General features: G+C 33.5%; 1 protein-coding gene across 2 annotated transcripts in view; it reads left to right on the forward strand.

Moving 5' to 3' along the window:
- Positions 1 to 1,532: 1,532 nt before the first annotated feature.
- The window catches only part of itgb8 (integrin, beta 8), a 28,213-nt gene continuing 13,787 nt past the window's right edge, over positions 1,533 to 15,958 (forward strand). Inside the window, exons 1-9 of one of the 2 annotated variants that reach the window (XM_039678373.2) lie at positions 1,533 to 2,533; positions 3,580 to 3,665; positions 5,553 to 5,724; positions 6,576 to 6,822; positions 8,301 to 8,466; positions 12,021 to 12,179; positions 12,652 to 12,747; positions 14,292 to 14,381; positions 14,984 to 15,127. In XM_039678373.2, the coding sequence (XP_039534307.2) occupies positions 2,440 to 2,533; positions 3,580 to 3,665; positions 5,553 to 5,724; positions 6,576 to 6,822; positions 8,301 to 8,466; positions 12,021 to 12,179; positions 12,652 to 12,747; positions 14,292 to 14,381; positions 14,984 to 15,127 (1,254 nt within the window). In that variant the 5' untranslated portion in view covers positions 1,533 to 2,439. The remainder of the gene's footprint in view (positions 2,534 to 3,579; positions 3,666 to 5,552; positions 5,725 to 6,575; positions 6,823 to 8,300; positions 8,467 to 12,020; positions 12,180 to 12,651; positions 12,748 to 14,291; positions 14,382 to 14,983; positions 15,128 to 15,958) is intronic. The other variant, XM_039678374.2, reaches the window with a different exon arrangement.

Consider the following 15,958-nt stretch of genomic DNA (forward strand, 5'->3'; position numbering starts at 1 on the left):
TCGTTTCTTAAAGGAATACACCATGATTTGTGTTTTTTCCATGCCTGAAGTGAATGGGGAAAGAAAATGTCAAACTCACTAGAAATGTTAGTGCACTACTCCTTTAAAAACGTAGTTTTGCATGATGAACAGACCCAAATTTAAATCTATATTTGATGAAAAATCTAAAAAGTACACTAATGTTTAAAAGACTGGACTTTTATTTAGCAAGGATGCATTTCCTGGACATTTATAATGATACGTTATTTCAACCCAAATTTGGATCAAATATGGATCAAAAAATGTACAGTTGAAAGTGAAAGTTGGGTTACATTTTTAAATTACATTTAATTTAAAATTTACATTTTACATTTAAAAACAACCCAACATTGTTTAGAGTGTAGGAAAGATTTCTGTTTCATTTCTGTTATATTTGTCAAAGAACCAGTGTTATAATTTCAACATTGATAATAACAAGAAATGTTTCTTGAGCATCAAATTATCATATTAGAGTGATTTCTGAAGGATCATGTGACACTGAAGACTGATGCTGAAAATACAGCTTTGATCACAGGAATAAATTACATTTTAAAACATATTTAAAGAAAAACCGGTTATTTTGAATTACAATTATATTTCACAATATTACTGTTTACTCAATTTTTGATCTATTAAATGCAGCCTTTGTGAGAAAGAGACTCCGTCAAAAACATTAGAAAATCTTACTTTTGAAAGGTATAATCACAAATCACTTCATCAAACAGTGCTTCACGCGTTTAGTGACCAATATCATTGATGTCAAACTTTAATGTCTCTTTTTGTCATAGCTTGAAAACTCCATTTGCAATTCACACTGTAAAAATGAATGCGCTTTATCCACGGGAATTCGTACGAATTTTACGAGGTGGCTAATTCGTAACAATTCGTACGACCTCACTCGCATACGAATTAGTACGGTTTTGCTAAATCGTACATATTTTACGAATTAGCCAATTCGTATGAATGACCTACCCCTGACCCCGCCCCTAAACATAACCGTCACGTGGGTTTAGACAAATCGTACAAATTCGTACGAGTGAGGTCGTATGAATTAGTACGAATTAGCCACTTTTGAATCACTCGTACGAATTGGTCGTGAGATAGGGTAGCTTTATCTAATCAAAAAAATTGGGGCAACAGATTATAAGCAATATTATTAATTCAGTTTAACAAATTAGAATTGAGTAATATATACTCAAATTAATTCCTTAAAAGTAAACCATTTAAAATGAGTAAAACTTACCAAAAAAAAAAAAAACTTAAATTTAAGTCACCATTATGGTGATCAGTGTTTGTTTTAGGTTTCTCCTTTAGTCATTCTGCTTGTTGACATCAGATGTCTTCAATGTTCGCAATATAAAATAAAGAGTTACTAATCTTTGACGTCTGTCTGTTTTTCGGATATTTTTTGTTTCATGTTTTGGTGTAAACTTTACTCATTTTTAAATTTAACTTTAGATTAATTATTACTCAATTCTAATTTGTTCAATTTAATTACTTGTAATTACTTGCTTGTAATCTGTTACCACAATTTTATTGATTAGATAAAGCGTATTCATTTTTACCGTACACTCTAAAAATGTTGCGTTGTTGTCTAAAATTGACAAACCCAAACGTTGGGTTAAAAATGTAATAAAAAATGTAACCCAATGGCTGGGTTTGTCCATATTTGACCCAAACTTGGGTTAAAAACAACCCAGCAATTTTTATACAAGAGCCATGTGTCGTAAAGGTTTGAAATGGCATGAGGGAGAATAATAAATGACAGAATGTTAATTTCTGGGTTTTCTTTGTGCCGCCATGTACTCTACATTGCTAAATTCCCCACTGACTGAAAGACTTGAAATATACAAGCCCGAGCTGCCAGGGTTCTCTCAACAACCTCTCATTCGTGTAGCCTACAGAAGAAAAGTCCAGTGGAGGGAAAATTACAATTCCTGCTCCTCCTCTGGTACAGTAGGCTGATCTCAGGTCAGTGCATAGCGCCGTGCCTGATTCAGTGGAGGTGGGCGTTCGCTCCGCTTTCAAAATCACGGCAATGAACAACAATGAATGCAGTCTCTTGCGTCGCCGAACACCTTTACGGAATGACGCGCGCACGATGACCTTTGCCCGTCGACACAAGAAGACTCCGCAGATGCCAGACGCGGAGCGAGCGTCACCTGCGCGGCGTCAGATGCGTAAAAGCGCACAATGACAACAACCTGCGCGCTCTGCGGTTCCGCCGCGCTTAATCTGAATCTGGAAATGTGAAAGGCTCTGGATTAGGAGGTTGTCGGGTGATGCGAATCGCCCTCCTTTGTTCGTTTAGATGAGGGTCTGACGTGTTCCCAGGGGAATTTCAGTCGCGGTTCAAACCTTGAGACGCTGGCGAGTCGGTCACACACACATAACACACACACACACACACTCAATGCTGCTATGACTTCCTGCATGCGTCCGTACTGTGATCTGTTTGCTCTTCGCATGCTGCTGCTCATCTCGCTGCTGATATCGCTCGTGAGGTCCGGTTCGGGTGAGTTTGCCTGTCGAGTCGATCGTAACCCTTTCACTGGATGTTCAGTGTGTTTCATTGTCTTTAACCTGTCATGGCGTATCAGATGCATCTTAAGATCATGAGCTCAATGAATGGGAATGTCAGTGTTTACACATGGGGCAAGTTGTCACGCGGTTCTCAGCTCAGTAACTTGAGTCAAAACTGTGTATTGTAGTCTATAATATATTGTGTAATACATTTTAAATTGAGATTTAATGTGGAAAATATTTTTTCTGCGTTAGATTGTATTTCATATTTTAAACACAGGTATTATACTACTCATAAACCAGCGAAGTTATGAACACACATTCAAGTAACGTTAATACAACGTTCATTCAGAGCTGTCTAGTCTTTAATAGTAATGTTCTCAAAATGTTAGCACTAAAAATGATCTATACGTCGTTCATGGAATGTTTTGGTAACACTTAATTTTAAAGTGACGTAGTTACACGTTACATGTAATTACTATAGTAGGCTAATAACAGTAAATTATGCATAATTACAAGCAACTAACCCTAATCATAACTCTATATGTAGTATTTAAGTAGTTAATAGTACTCAGTACTTATTTGACTAACTACGTCACCTTAAAATAAAGTGTAACCAATGTTTTTTTTTTTAATGTTTCAGTTTTTAAACACTTTTTAAATGTTACCACTTGTTTCAGAACGTTCATTCGAATGTAACGTTCCCATAATGTTTGCAGAATGTTCCGTAGCATTCACACAACCAATAAAAAACATGTTTAAATGTCAGGGAACAATAACGCTCCCCTGAATGTTCATATCTTATCGTTAGAACATATTTGTGTCCCTGTATAATCTTGTCTGATACTGTATAGTGGCGCATCAGGAGCACTAAGAAAGGTTGTATGCACATCATGAATATATATTACCATTGCTGTGCTGTGATTGGTTAATGACACAATTTCTCTGCTCACAGTGCGCTGGAGTGTGTGTTTGACACAAAGGCCTGCTGAAGATCTGAACTCTTGCTCATTCATGTGTAAATGTCTCTGTGTTCAGCAGATAACCGTTGCCAGTCTGTCCTCGCCTCCACATGCGAAGACTGTCTGAGACGCGGCCCTGAATGCGCATGGTGCTCTCAGGAGGTAGTGTGTGTGTGTGTGTGAGGGCTGCTATTGTTGAATGACAGTGTGTGAAGCGCTTGTCTGTTAGTCTGTTAGCGATAAAACACTAGAGCCCTATTACCCAGAATGCTTCGAGAGCTTAGGTGATCCTGGGAACCCATAAAATAGAAATGCAGAAGCCGGTGATATGAGCATGAATGTATTTATATGCCAATGATTGCAGTTATGAGGTCGTTTGTGACGTCAGAAACACCAGCGATTTCACACCGTGTTTTTGAGACTGATTTTGGTTCACTACAGTTTAAGGAGAAAATACTCAGCAATGCTGTCGACTTGTGAATTTACACATGGTTTGTCTTAAAGCGTATTAAAAACACCACATAAACAATATTAAAAGCTGGATTTTCACCACAGGGGGACTTTAAGATATGTTTAACTGTTAGTTTAACACAGTGTTGTTTATGTAAAGGCTATTGAAATAACATCTTCTGTAATTGAAATAAATCTGAAATATGATATTTTTAAAATATAGATATTAGAAGTTAGTAGTAAAATGACTAAAACCAAAAGCAAAACAAATTAAAGCTATAAAATTAAAACAAAAATGAAATGAAAATAAATAAAAATAAAGTCTTAAAAGTTTAAAGAAATATAAATTAAATGAAAGCTAAATAAATCTGACAAAATCTAATAAAACGGACAAAAGCACATAAATAAACAAATAAACAATTACTAAAATGTGAAGTAAAATACAAATGAAAAATGTAAAGCTATTTTAAAATATATAAATAATAATAATAATAATAAAATAAATACTATAATGGTTTATGAATACTACTAAAAGAACACTAATAGAATATTTATATATATATATATATATATATATATATATATATATATATATATGTATGTATGTGTGTGTGTGTGTGTGTACTGTATATTAGGGCTGTCAAATGATTAATTGTGATTAATCGCATCCAAAATAAAAGTTTGTGTTTGCATAATATATGTGGGTGCACTCTATATAATTATTTTGTATAGATAAATACACACACATAAATTTTATTTATAAATAAAAATTAAAAATAAAATTATTTTTTAAAAAGAAAAATATTATTTATATAAAAAAATATAATATAAATTATATATAAATCTATATATAGTATATACATGAAAATATTTCTTAAATATATATAAGCATGTGTGTGTGTTTATATATCTAAAATAATTATACACAGTGCACCCACATATATTATGTAAACACAAACTTTTATTTTGGATGTGATTAATCGCAATTAATCGGTTGACAGCCCTATACATATAAGAAACATTTAGCAATATTAACAAATGAATGAATAAAATAAATCAAATTATATGTATAATTTTGAAAAAATTGTAATAATAAAAATAATCAAATCTTTTAATTGCATATATCATAGAATATACTGTATAGATATACATTTGCACACACACATCTTTGTTAGATGCAATTAATCTCAATCAATTGATTTGAAGGCACTAATATAAATGTAAAAATGTATAATCAGAGGAAAACAAATTGAACTGAACCATTTAAAAAAATTCTTATAGTGTTTCAAGATTCTCACATCTTTTAACAAACAGAAAGATTCGAGAAGCGGTTGTGGTTTAGTTAGTCAGTTTATAGAGAGCTAACCGACATTTTATTGTCTTGGGATAAACACTTAATTGAAATCCTTTCTTTGTAAAGAGAGTCATGCATATTGTGGTTCTGAAAATAAGTTTCATAAGCGGCTGCGGCGCTCGGCACCAGTCGGAGTAATCCCTGAGCCACGTCTCAACCGAGCTTTGAAAAGAGCTTTCAGTAACACAACGGCCGCCCTGTTTCCTGAAGCAGTGACCTTTTTGACGGCTTGTGTTCCCTCACAGAGGTTTCTGGACGGGGCTCATGTCAGTCAGCGATGCGGATCTGTGTCCGACCTGCGAGTCAGGGGTTGTGAAGAGGAGTTTATCGAGAACCCGAGTGTGAAAGTGGAAGTGAACGCCACCATCAGCAGCTCACAGGTGTCACCGAGAGAGATCTCCGTCCACCTAAGACCAGGTGACCCAATAAACCACTAAACTGATACACAAACGCCCTAGAAAACTGGAAAAACTGACATTGCGATATGAAAAAATACAGGGAGTTTCACCAGAAAGAATGAATCATTCTAGAAGGATTGCAATGATTGAAATATTTTATAAATTAAATTTCAAAAAAGAGCCGAAAAATGACTCTTTACTCTGAAAACCCCAAAATGAAAATGATGAACGGTCCCTTTAAGTGTTAAATCCTTTTAGGGCTGAAGAATGTTGGAAAATGTGGGTGATCATACTTTGGTTTAAATCTTTACAAGCATGAAATCGAAGCATAATGTCAACAAAAACTCTTTCCACTTGAGTTTTCATAGGCCACATTTACCACACTGACCAATTCTATAAATTATGACTATAAAGAATAAAAAAAAAAGACTATTATAATTATTTTTATTGTTATATAAATATATTTAAAGTACTGTAAAATATAAATATTGAGTTAATAAATAAATGTAAAAATTACAGTATTAATAATTTGATGTCTTCATTTTGAAACGGTATACGAATAAGCTGTTATTTTGACGAGCTGCCAGCAAATAAACGAATGCGCCGCTGGTTTCTGAGTGAAGGAACTGTGTTTTCATTTACACGCATGCAGCTCACAGTAAATGAACCAATCCGTTCAGAGAACTACACGTGTGTTAACCAATAGCACTTTTTATACTTCATTAAATCGCTGCCGCACTAAGCCATATCGATTTTAATTAAATATCATGTAGCCCTATATAACAACAGGCTAACATAAATGCAGAAACACTCAAAGCTTCCTCATGAAATGTAGAATTGTGATGATGATGATGTCATTTCCTGTCTTAGGCAGCGAGGCGAGCTTTGTGATTGAGGTGCATCAGTTGGAACGGTACCCTGTGGATCTGTACTATCTAGTGGACGTCTCGGCGTCCATGCAGGACAACCTGGACCGCTTGAAGACTGTGGGTCTGGCTCTGTCCCACCAGATGAAGGAACACTCCAGCGACTTCCGGGTGGGCTTCGGGTCTTTCGTGGATAAACCGGTGTCTCCGTACATCGACGTGCACCCCTCCAAACTCCTGAACCCTTGCAGGTGAACCAGCCACCAGTCACTAATGAGAGCTCTAGTCTCATGATAATTCAAAAAATATTATTATTATTTTTTAAAATACTCTTAAAAATATATTTTTATATGTAATTAATGATTAGATTTATTTAAACATATTTAAAAACATTTTAATTCATAAAAAAAAATATTAAAAATAATTTGGCCATTTCTACTAGTCAGCAAGTCAGATCTGAAATATTTCTGCTTTATACACTCACTGTAGGTCAGTTCTACTCACGTGTGCGTCTATGTTTTATTTTTGACAAGGATTTTAGGATAAACATGTGAGTTGAGTCCTTGAGATCTTTTGTAAATAGTCTTGCTCCATATCGCTTAATAAAAAAGATTATTTTGTACAAATTGTACATCTTTTGAAACCTTTTTGTTGCCTTTTTATGAAGGACCTTTTCTTGACCTTGATAATGACGAACAGAGTGATCTGATTTCCTTTTTCAATTGAGTTCCAGTTGAGTTTTTACCTTTTTTGTTTGAGTATTTACTTTAGAAAAGAAATAAAAACAGACAAAGTTCAACTGTTGAAAAATCTTTGAGCTCAGTGTTATTTTAGTATTAGTATTATAGTATTTAATTGCTTTTATATTTATAATTTAATATTGTAGTCCTTTTGTCATTTTTATTTGGTTTTGTTTTTTAAATATTTCTATTTAGCTTTAATTTCTATTTATTTTAGTTGTTTGTTTTAGTACTTATTTAATTGTTGTTTTTTTGTAATTTTATGTGCTTTATTTTTCTATATAGCTTTAATTTGATTTATTTTAGTACTTATATATTGTTTGTTTTTATGTAATTTTATGTGCCTTATTTTTTTAGGTTTAATTTTATTTTAGTACTTATTTATTTGTTTTTTTGTATTTTTATGTGCTTTATTTTTCTAATCTATATAGCTTTAATTTTATTTATTTTAGTATTTATTTATTTGTTGTTTTTTGTAATTTTATGTGCTTTATTTTTCTATATAGCTTTAATTTATTTTTATTTTTGTACTTATTTATTTGTTGCATTTTGTGTAATTTTATGTGCCTTAATTTTAACTTATTTCATTTTAGTTAGTTCACAAGGCAAAATTTCACATTTATTTGTAAGTTTAAGTTTTTCCGTCTAATATTGATATTTTATCATATTTCAGCTTAATTTCAACGGCTGACTTTTTTTTTAGTTATCAATTACCACAGTGATTGAGCTGTAACACTAGAGGAGATGCACGTCAGGGTTTTTTTGCTGAGTAAAATCAGGAGATGAAAGTCTCAGTTTCAACTCTGAGATATAAATGAGATCTGATCTGTGATCTGTCTTTCCTATGGGAAGCACCAGAGGTCTCTCAGCTGATCCCAGGAGTCTAAATCCAGCCTGGGTGTCACGGACTGCATTCCGTAGTGATCTCATTCTGACTAGTGTGGGAATATGGTGTGGATGACATGTGAACTCTCTCTCTCTGGTCGTAGTGATTATGAGGTCCACTGCAGGCCCGCTCACGGATTCATCCACGTCCTCCCGGTCACGGAGAACATGACGGAGTTCACACGGGTCATTCAGGAGCAGAGGATCTCTGGGAACATGGACACACCCGAGGGCGGCTTCGATGCCATGCTGCAGGCCACAGTTTGCCAGGTAAACACACCTGAGGGTGACACACCATGTACTATGTACTCAAACTGTGTTGTGTGTGAATTTTATTCGTTTTTCGTCATTAAACATCAGCGTCTAATAGCCCCTCCCCCTCCACAATGGTCCGCCTGGAAACAAAGATGCCAAACCCCCTCATGGAAGAAGAAAGCCGTCGTGTTTACCACTGTGACAATGACTTTAAGGGTCGCGAGCCATTGCCAGTTGCATGAGGGTTTGCGGCATTTTGCCAAAATGGGTGTTTTCTGTGGTTGCTAGGGTGTTCTGGATGGTTGCTAAGTGGTTCCTTGCTCAAGTCAAAAGTCCACCCTCAAATCTATTGTGACCATGTGTGCTGCACAAGTCCTGAAACGTGAGGCTAAAGCATTTGGATCGCCCCCTGCTGGTTGGCTGCAGTACAGGTCATAAACCCCGCCCTCTCCATGTGCTCGAATGGGACGTGAGCCAAACTAAAAAATCCAATTATATTTCAATTTTTTTGTCATTTTATGTTCAAGTGCCCGTTTTCCCAATACGTTTGGTTTTAGTTCAGTTAATTTGTTGCTATAGAAAGGGGATTTAACGTCATGATTGACAGCTGTGCTAGCAAATGAGTCTGCTGGAGTGGGAGTGTGGGCGGGACCTTGAGACCGTGGCTCCGCCTCCTCATGATCACGACTGACGACGTAATCGGCAACGTCAGTTTCTAGGATATTTTGCCTGTATTTTTCTACAGTGGAAGGAAGTGGATACACACTGTCCATCTTTTTTACAGTCCATGATTGTGACTGATATTATGAATTTATTTTATTTTTAGTGTTTATTTTTATAAATGGTGCTTGGTGCTTCCTTATACTGGCTCAAGTTAAAAGAGCCCACCTTCAAATCTATTATGAATAGTAGCATGTATGTATTTATTTTTGCATTTGTGCATGCATCTATTTCTTTATTTATCATTTTGTCCTTATTTATTATTCCTTATTTATTACAAAGAATTTTTTTTTCTTTTTTTAAAAAGATTAAGATTTTCGTTATTTATTTATTTAGTCATTTTTTATATTTGAAGTATTTTTTTATAATATATTCGCATTTGTTGTTGTTGTTGTTGTTAATGGTATTTATTTATTTATATGTTTTTATATTTTATTATATTTTTTTAATAATGCATCTGTAATTCTTTTAAGTTTTAATGTGGAGGGTTGTCCATCCTCAAGTCTATTATATTACATTACATATTTATGTATTTTTACTATTAATTTATTTTATTTGAGTATTTATTTATTATTATTAGCATGTTTTATTATCCTCCAATCCTCCACTCTTTCCTCAAGACATGATTTGAGAAATGATTAACGTAGCGCAGGGCGATTTACATGTTTGACACAGTTTGTTCAAGTCATTGCATTCCTTAGCAGAGAGAGACACCGCTAATGATTGAACCAGTGCATATACGATCTTTTTTGAAAGCCTTAAAAACGCTCATGACTGTTCCCGTGTCATCAGAACGTATTTCCTCCTGCGGTTGCTCCGGAGACTGCATGTCTCAGGTCATTACGCCTCTCTTTGGGAACGGGAACAATGCCTGAAGAGCCGAAGAGCTGAATCAGCCACGTCTCTATCTCATCATGGGCTGTTTGCAGAGGATGACGTCATCACCGAGTCATGGGAGGCGGGTTCCTCTTCATCGGCTGTTTGTAGTGAGGCAGTGGACGATCAACAAAGCCTCCAACTGTTGGGGTCTTTCCCGTGAGTTACAGTGCGATCTGATAAACGAGCGCTCGAGCAGTGGGCTTGAAAGGCTTTGCACTGGAAAATGTCCTTGAATGGGTTTCAGTCTTCATGATGTCCCATACCTATGCCTCCCTAAAGTCAGAAACTGAAAGCAGCACGCATGAAAGAGATGTTTTCTTTGGCACAGAGAGCGCTAACCTTGAAACCTTGGGTCTCAGGTGAATTATTCAGAGCGTTGTTTTGCATGAGTTACACAGACTTCTTACTGTTCAGTAACTGAGGGTTGTAACTTTAAAAAGTAGTTCCTGTTGGCATCTCAGCATGTGTGTATTTTAGCCAAACATTACTCATCCTGGCAGCTTAACCCTCAACTGGTGCAGTTTGTCTATTTGTAGCTCAAGTCAAACAAGTTCACCAGAGAATATCACAAGAGTGATATTATAGTTTATGTATTTATTTTTTGTTTGGTTTTGTCCTTATTTTTTAGTATTAATTCATTCTTTAATTTATATTGGTTTGTTTGCGTTATTAGTGTTCTATTATTATTATCTTTACTGAATATTTATTTTTTGTATTTATTTTTATTAATTCGATTTTTAATATTTATTTATTTTAATTTTTTATTTTGTTTATTTATACATATTTATTTATTTATTTTGTAGTACTCTTTATATATATATATATATATAGTTTATTTGTTTTATATTTATTTTATTTTTTAGCCTATTTTATTGTTCTATAATTATTATCTACTATTTATTTATTTGTATTATTTTTGTATTATTTAATTGTATTTGTTTGATTTTGTTTGTATTTATTTATTTATTTGAGTGTTTTTAGTATTTTTAATTTACATTGTTATTTTAATTTATTCTATTTTTTGTAATATTGATATTTTGTAATATTGTTTTTTATAATTTATTTATTTTAATTGTTTGTTTTGTTTATTTTGATGTATTTATTTTATTTGTTTATTTATTTTGTACCACTCTTTATAAATATATATACAGTATATATTGTTTATTTGTCTTATTTTATTTATTTAACCTATTTTATTGTTCTATTATTATTATTTATTTATTGCATGTTTTATCATCTACTATTTATTTATTTGTATTATTTATCTATTATTTAATTTTATTTGTTTGATTTTGTTTGTATTTATTTATTTATTTTAGTGTTTTTAGTATTTTTAATTTACATTTTTATTTTAATTTATTCTATTTTTTGTAATATTGATTTTTAAAATTTATTTATTTTGATTGTTTGTTTTGTTTATTTATACCCATTTATTTAATTAATTTATTTATTTTGTAGTACTCTCTCAAAATATATATTGTTTATTTGTTTGATTCTTATTTTATTGTTCTATTATTATTATTTATTTATTGCATGTTTTATCATCTATTTATTTATTTGTATTATTTATGTATTATTTAATTGTATTTGTTTGATTTATTTATTTGAGTGTTTTTAGTATTTTTTTAATTTACATTTTTATTTTCATTTATTCTAATTTTTTTGTACTTATTTGATTTGTTTTTAGTATTCATTTTTTATTTGTGTATTGTTGTTTTATTTCTTTTTATTGATGAGTCATCTGCCAAGCGAAATGATAAATCAGCAAAGTGACTCTTCTCCTCAGGACATGATTTAAGGCTTGATTAATCGCAACATGACTCACCCTGGCAGTTTAACGCTCGGCCGATGCAGTTTGTCTTGTATTAGTAACACAGGGCAGATGATGCTATCTGATGTAATCCTCTGCTGAGTGTACTTTATACCAAACACACTACAGCAGATTTGTAAACCTTGATTCATTTCTGCAGGAAGACATTGGATGGCGACCTGAAGCGAAGCATCTGCTGTTGGTCATGACAGACCAGCCGTCTCATCTGGCTTTGGACAGTAAACTGGCCGGGATCGTGGTTCCTCATGATGGCCGCTGCCACCTAGAGGATAATATCTACTCTCAAACCACTAGCATGGTAAGAAAAACGACACGCACAAAACACCAGATGCAGTTAGTGCTCATACAGGTTCAGTTCTGGCCTGTGACGTGTCCAAAACCAGTTCCATCTTGGGATTTCCACCGAAATTTATTTTTTTTAAATGGCATCTATCCATATAAGAGGTAAATACTGCTAAAACAAATGCATTTCACAATATTATAGTTTTTACTGTCAAATAAATGTAGACTTTGTGAGCAGAAGAGCAGAAGAGACTTGCATTACCACAGTACCGTCCAAAAAAACGTTTATATGTACCGTGGTATGATATTATAAAGAAACAATATTTTTTATTTTTTTTTTTTTTGGCCTGTGTACATTTGCATGTTTTTCATGATGGAAAATGTCACCACTGATGTACTTTCTGAAATTGCACTCTCTATCAGCACCAGAATCTGTGGTTTCTCAAAATCTCAACAAGCAATGGCAGATTTGTGTTCGCTGTTTTTAGGAGCACCCAACAATCGGTCAACTGGCAGAGAAACTCCTAGAGAACAACGTTTACTCCATCTTTGCGGTGGACCAGGTGCAATATCAGTGGTATGAGGTAATTTCTCTCCCACACCATGAGTTTGGGTGTTGCCTTTTACGGAAAGCAATCTATTTTGAAATAGTGATTTCGAGAACGCAGTCACTGATTTATAGGAACACACACAGTGATTTTTTGTTCAATCAGTGATTTAACAAATCTATTTAACAGTGGTTTAACAAATCAGTGAGATTTTCAAGAAGTGTTTAATTTAAACTCATTTGATTGGCCATCGCGTTCAAGAAATCAACCAGGGATGAACCGATATGAACATTTTGGCCAATACCGATAACAAATAATTCTTTATATTTGAAATTTTTATACATTTTTTGAGAGCCTCGTTGATTAAATGATTAAAAGCCATGTTAGCTACCCTAGTTAAAAAAAGTATGCTAAGTATACTTGCAGCCAGACTTAATTGTCAGTACACTTCAAGTGTGTTAAAGATTCGTTAACTTGAGGTGTGCTATTTTGGAGACTTTTTTTGTATTTTAGTTATAATAAAATTATACTGAAGTATAACTTTAAGTCTATTTAGTGTACTAAATTGAAACAATTTCAATTTTATTTAGTACACTTTAAATACTTGTTTAAAAGTACACTAAATAGGGGAGAGCGGGGCACAGCGTGACGCTTTTTGACTTTCTCAGTTTGTGTAAATCTACTTCGGGTTTAGAGTATTTATTCTTTCCCACATGAATTTCCCACATGTCTAGCTAGTACAATTATGTGGTTTTGTTTTATTAATACAGTGTATACTTTTTTCTTGATTTACCCTGAAAGAATGGAAGTGAAATGTGACAACATGCCCCATAGGTGAGGTACATTGTAACATGTGAGGGGCATATTGTAACATTACCATATGACAGCATATGTATAATTATTTTGTATATATATAAATACACACACATGCATGTATATTTAAGACAAACATATTATTTATATATAATATAAATTATATATAAATCTATATACAGTATATACTGTACATTTAAAATATTTCTTAAATATATACTATACAAGCATGTGTGTGTATTTATATATCCACAGTGCACCCGCATATATTATGTAAACACAAACTTTTATTTTGGATGCGATTAATCGTGATTAATCGTTTGACAGCCCTAATAAATATATATATATATATATATATATATATATATATATATGAAGAGTTCAGATGCAAAAGCCTCTAAATGCCATTTGAAATTTTCTTCTAAAATGATCATTTTTATCAAGCTTGTATATTTAAGCTCAGTAATTTCACTTAAATGGCAATGAAGATTACCTATTAATTGTTATTTAAGTGAAATTACTGAACTTAAATATACAAGCTTGATAAAAATGGTCATTTTAGAAGAAAATTTCAAATGGCATTTAGAGGCTTTTGCATCTGAACTCTTCATATATATATATATATATATATATATAAACACGCATTCAAAGGCCCTCGTTTCAATTTGAAAGGTTTCTATTCACATCCTCTGTACTTCTGACAACCCTACCGAGGAGGAATGAGTCTGCATTATTTTTCTATAAATTAATCTTTTTCCTCTGAACAGGATCTACTGGACCTGATTCCTGGAAGTTATGTGGGCCGAATGTTTCCCAAAGCATCTAATCTTAAAGACTTAGTAGTTCATGCCTACAAGGTAAACAACATTACTTTCTCTTTCACTTGATAACCACTTTATTCTCTCCATCCACTCAAGGACAATTAGATGATAAGTGCAAAAGTTCCCGAACATTTGGAAACACTCACAGTAGGGCTTTCAGTTCGTACCAGCACAGTTTAAGTTCAGCAGGAAAAACACCGGCCAGAATCTGTTCCGGCATGCTTTTAAAGACTTTGAATGCACAACAATGCATTGTCCTCCAACAAATCCACTGATCCCAGTGAACAGAAGCCTGCTTTATAAACGCTTTCTGGTCACTGGGCCAAAAATGCAGCGAGCTCCAATCAGAGAGCAGCTCAAAGAGGCTATTTTTAGCCTGTCCTTTTCCCCGTCAACCTGCATATACAAGACCGATCATACACTAAAAAAGCTAGTGTATAAAAAAGCTTCTCTATTGGCAGACTTTAAGTATATCAATTTAGTATAGCAAGTGTATTTGTAGTATACTTACTATAAAATAAATGTATTTCAAATACATTTTAGTATATTTAATTTTCACTCGGGATCTATGGCGTCACCGTCACTGTGAATCCCCCTTTAAAACGTGTCTTTCTGATCTCCGTCTGTTTGTCCTGCAGAAGCTGCTGTCCGATGTGGAAGTGCAGATCGGGGTGGAGGACGGCCAAGCTCACCGTTTCTGGGTGAACGTCACGGCCTTTTGCCCCGACGGATCCTCTGTTTCTGGAAACACGAAATGTTCCAGCGTTCAGCCTAAACAAACAGTACGAATGCCTTTCATGTAGATACCTCTGTTTTCAGCACAGGGAACAGAGATGCTGCGTTTGATATCAGAAATTCTCCAATTCAGCCAAAAATATTATTTGCTCACCCTAGTTTTGCACAAAACCATGATTTTTTTTTTAATTTAAATTTAGAAAAAATATATTCATGCAAAACCATAAAAGTAGTTTAAACTTTTTGTAGCTCTCAAACCGTATTCACTTACAGCCCTTAATCCTGTAATTGTGGACAAATGTGGGCACAGAGGACTCAGGTGTGATCCTAATTTTTGTTTATTATAAATGTTATATCACTGTCTTCGATAAAGTTTTGTCTATCCATTTATGGTGATTTTTTTTATTTTGGGAGTATTTTTGAATTTACGTTCTTCAAAAAGCACCATATTTTCTATGTAAATTATGCTTATTTTTATGTTTGTTTTTTTAACTACATTAAAATATCATTCCAATAAGTTCTTAGAGCTGAACCCTAAAGATGAAGTGACTTTGCCGTCACCTGTTGTCTTATTTTAAAATGCTCTAAATTACAGTTTTTCCCATTCACTTCTATGGGTGCCCATTTTTGACCCAAATACAAGATTAAGGAGGGTTTTTTTTCACCCATTTAACATTGTAGAATTGAGTCAAAAAAAAAAAGTGTGTGTTCAGGAGGCAAACTTAGGAAAAGTAGCCAAGTCTTGTACCTCTCAGATCAAGGGAAGTATATTTTAAAAATAAATCAAAACTACTTTGCCCACATTTGTCCAGAATACGGTTTTAGGGTTAAAGAAAGTGAGCATGCATTACATTTTAAATTGTTACAAAAGATTCTAT

This window comes from Pimephales promelas, chromosome 18 (assembly GCF_988280905.1).
Source record: "Pimephales promelas chromosome 18, fPimPro1.hap1.1, whole genome shotgun sequence".
In the NCBI taxonomy this organism is placed as follows: Eukaryota; Metazoa; Chordata; class Actinopteri; order Cypriniformes; family Leuciscidae; genus Pimephales; species Pimephales promelas.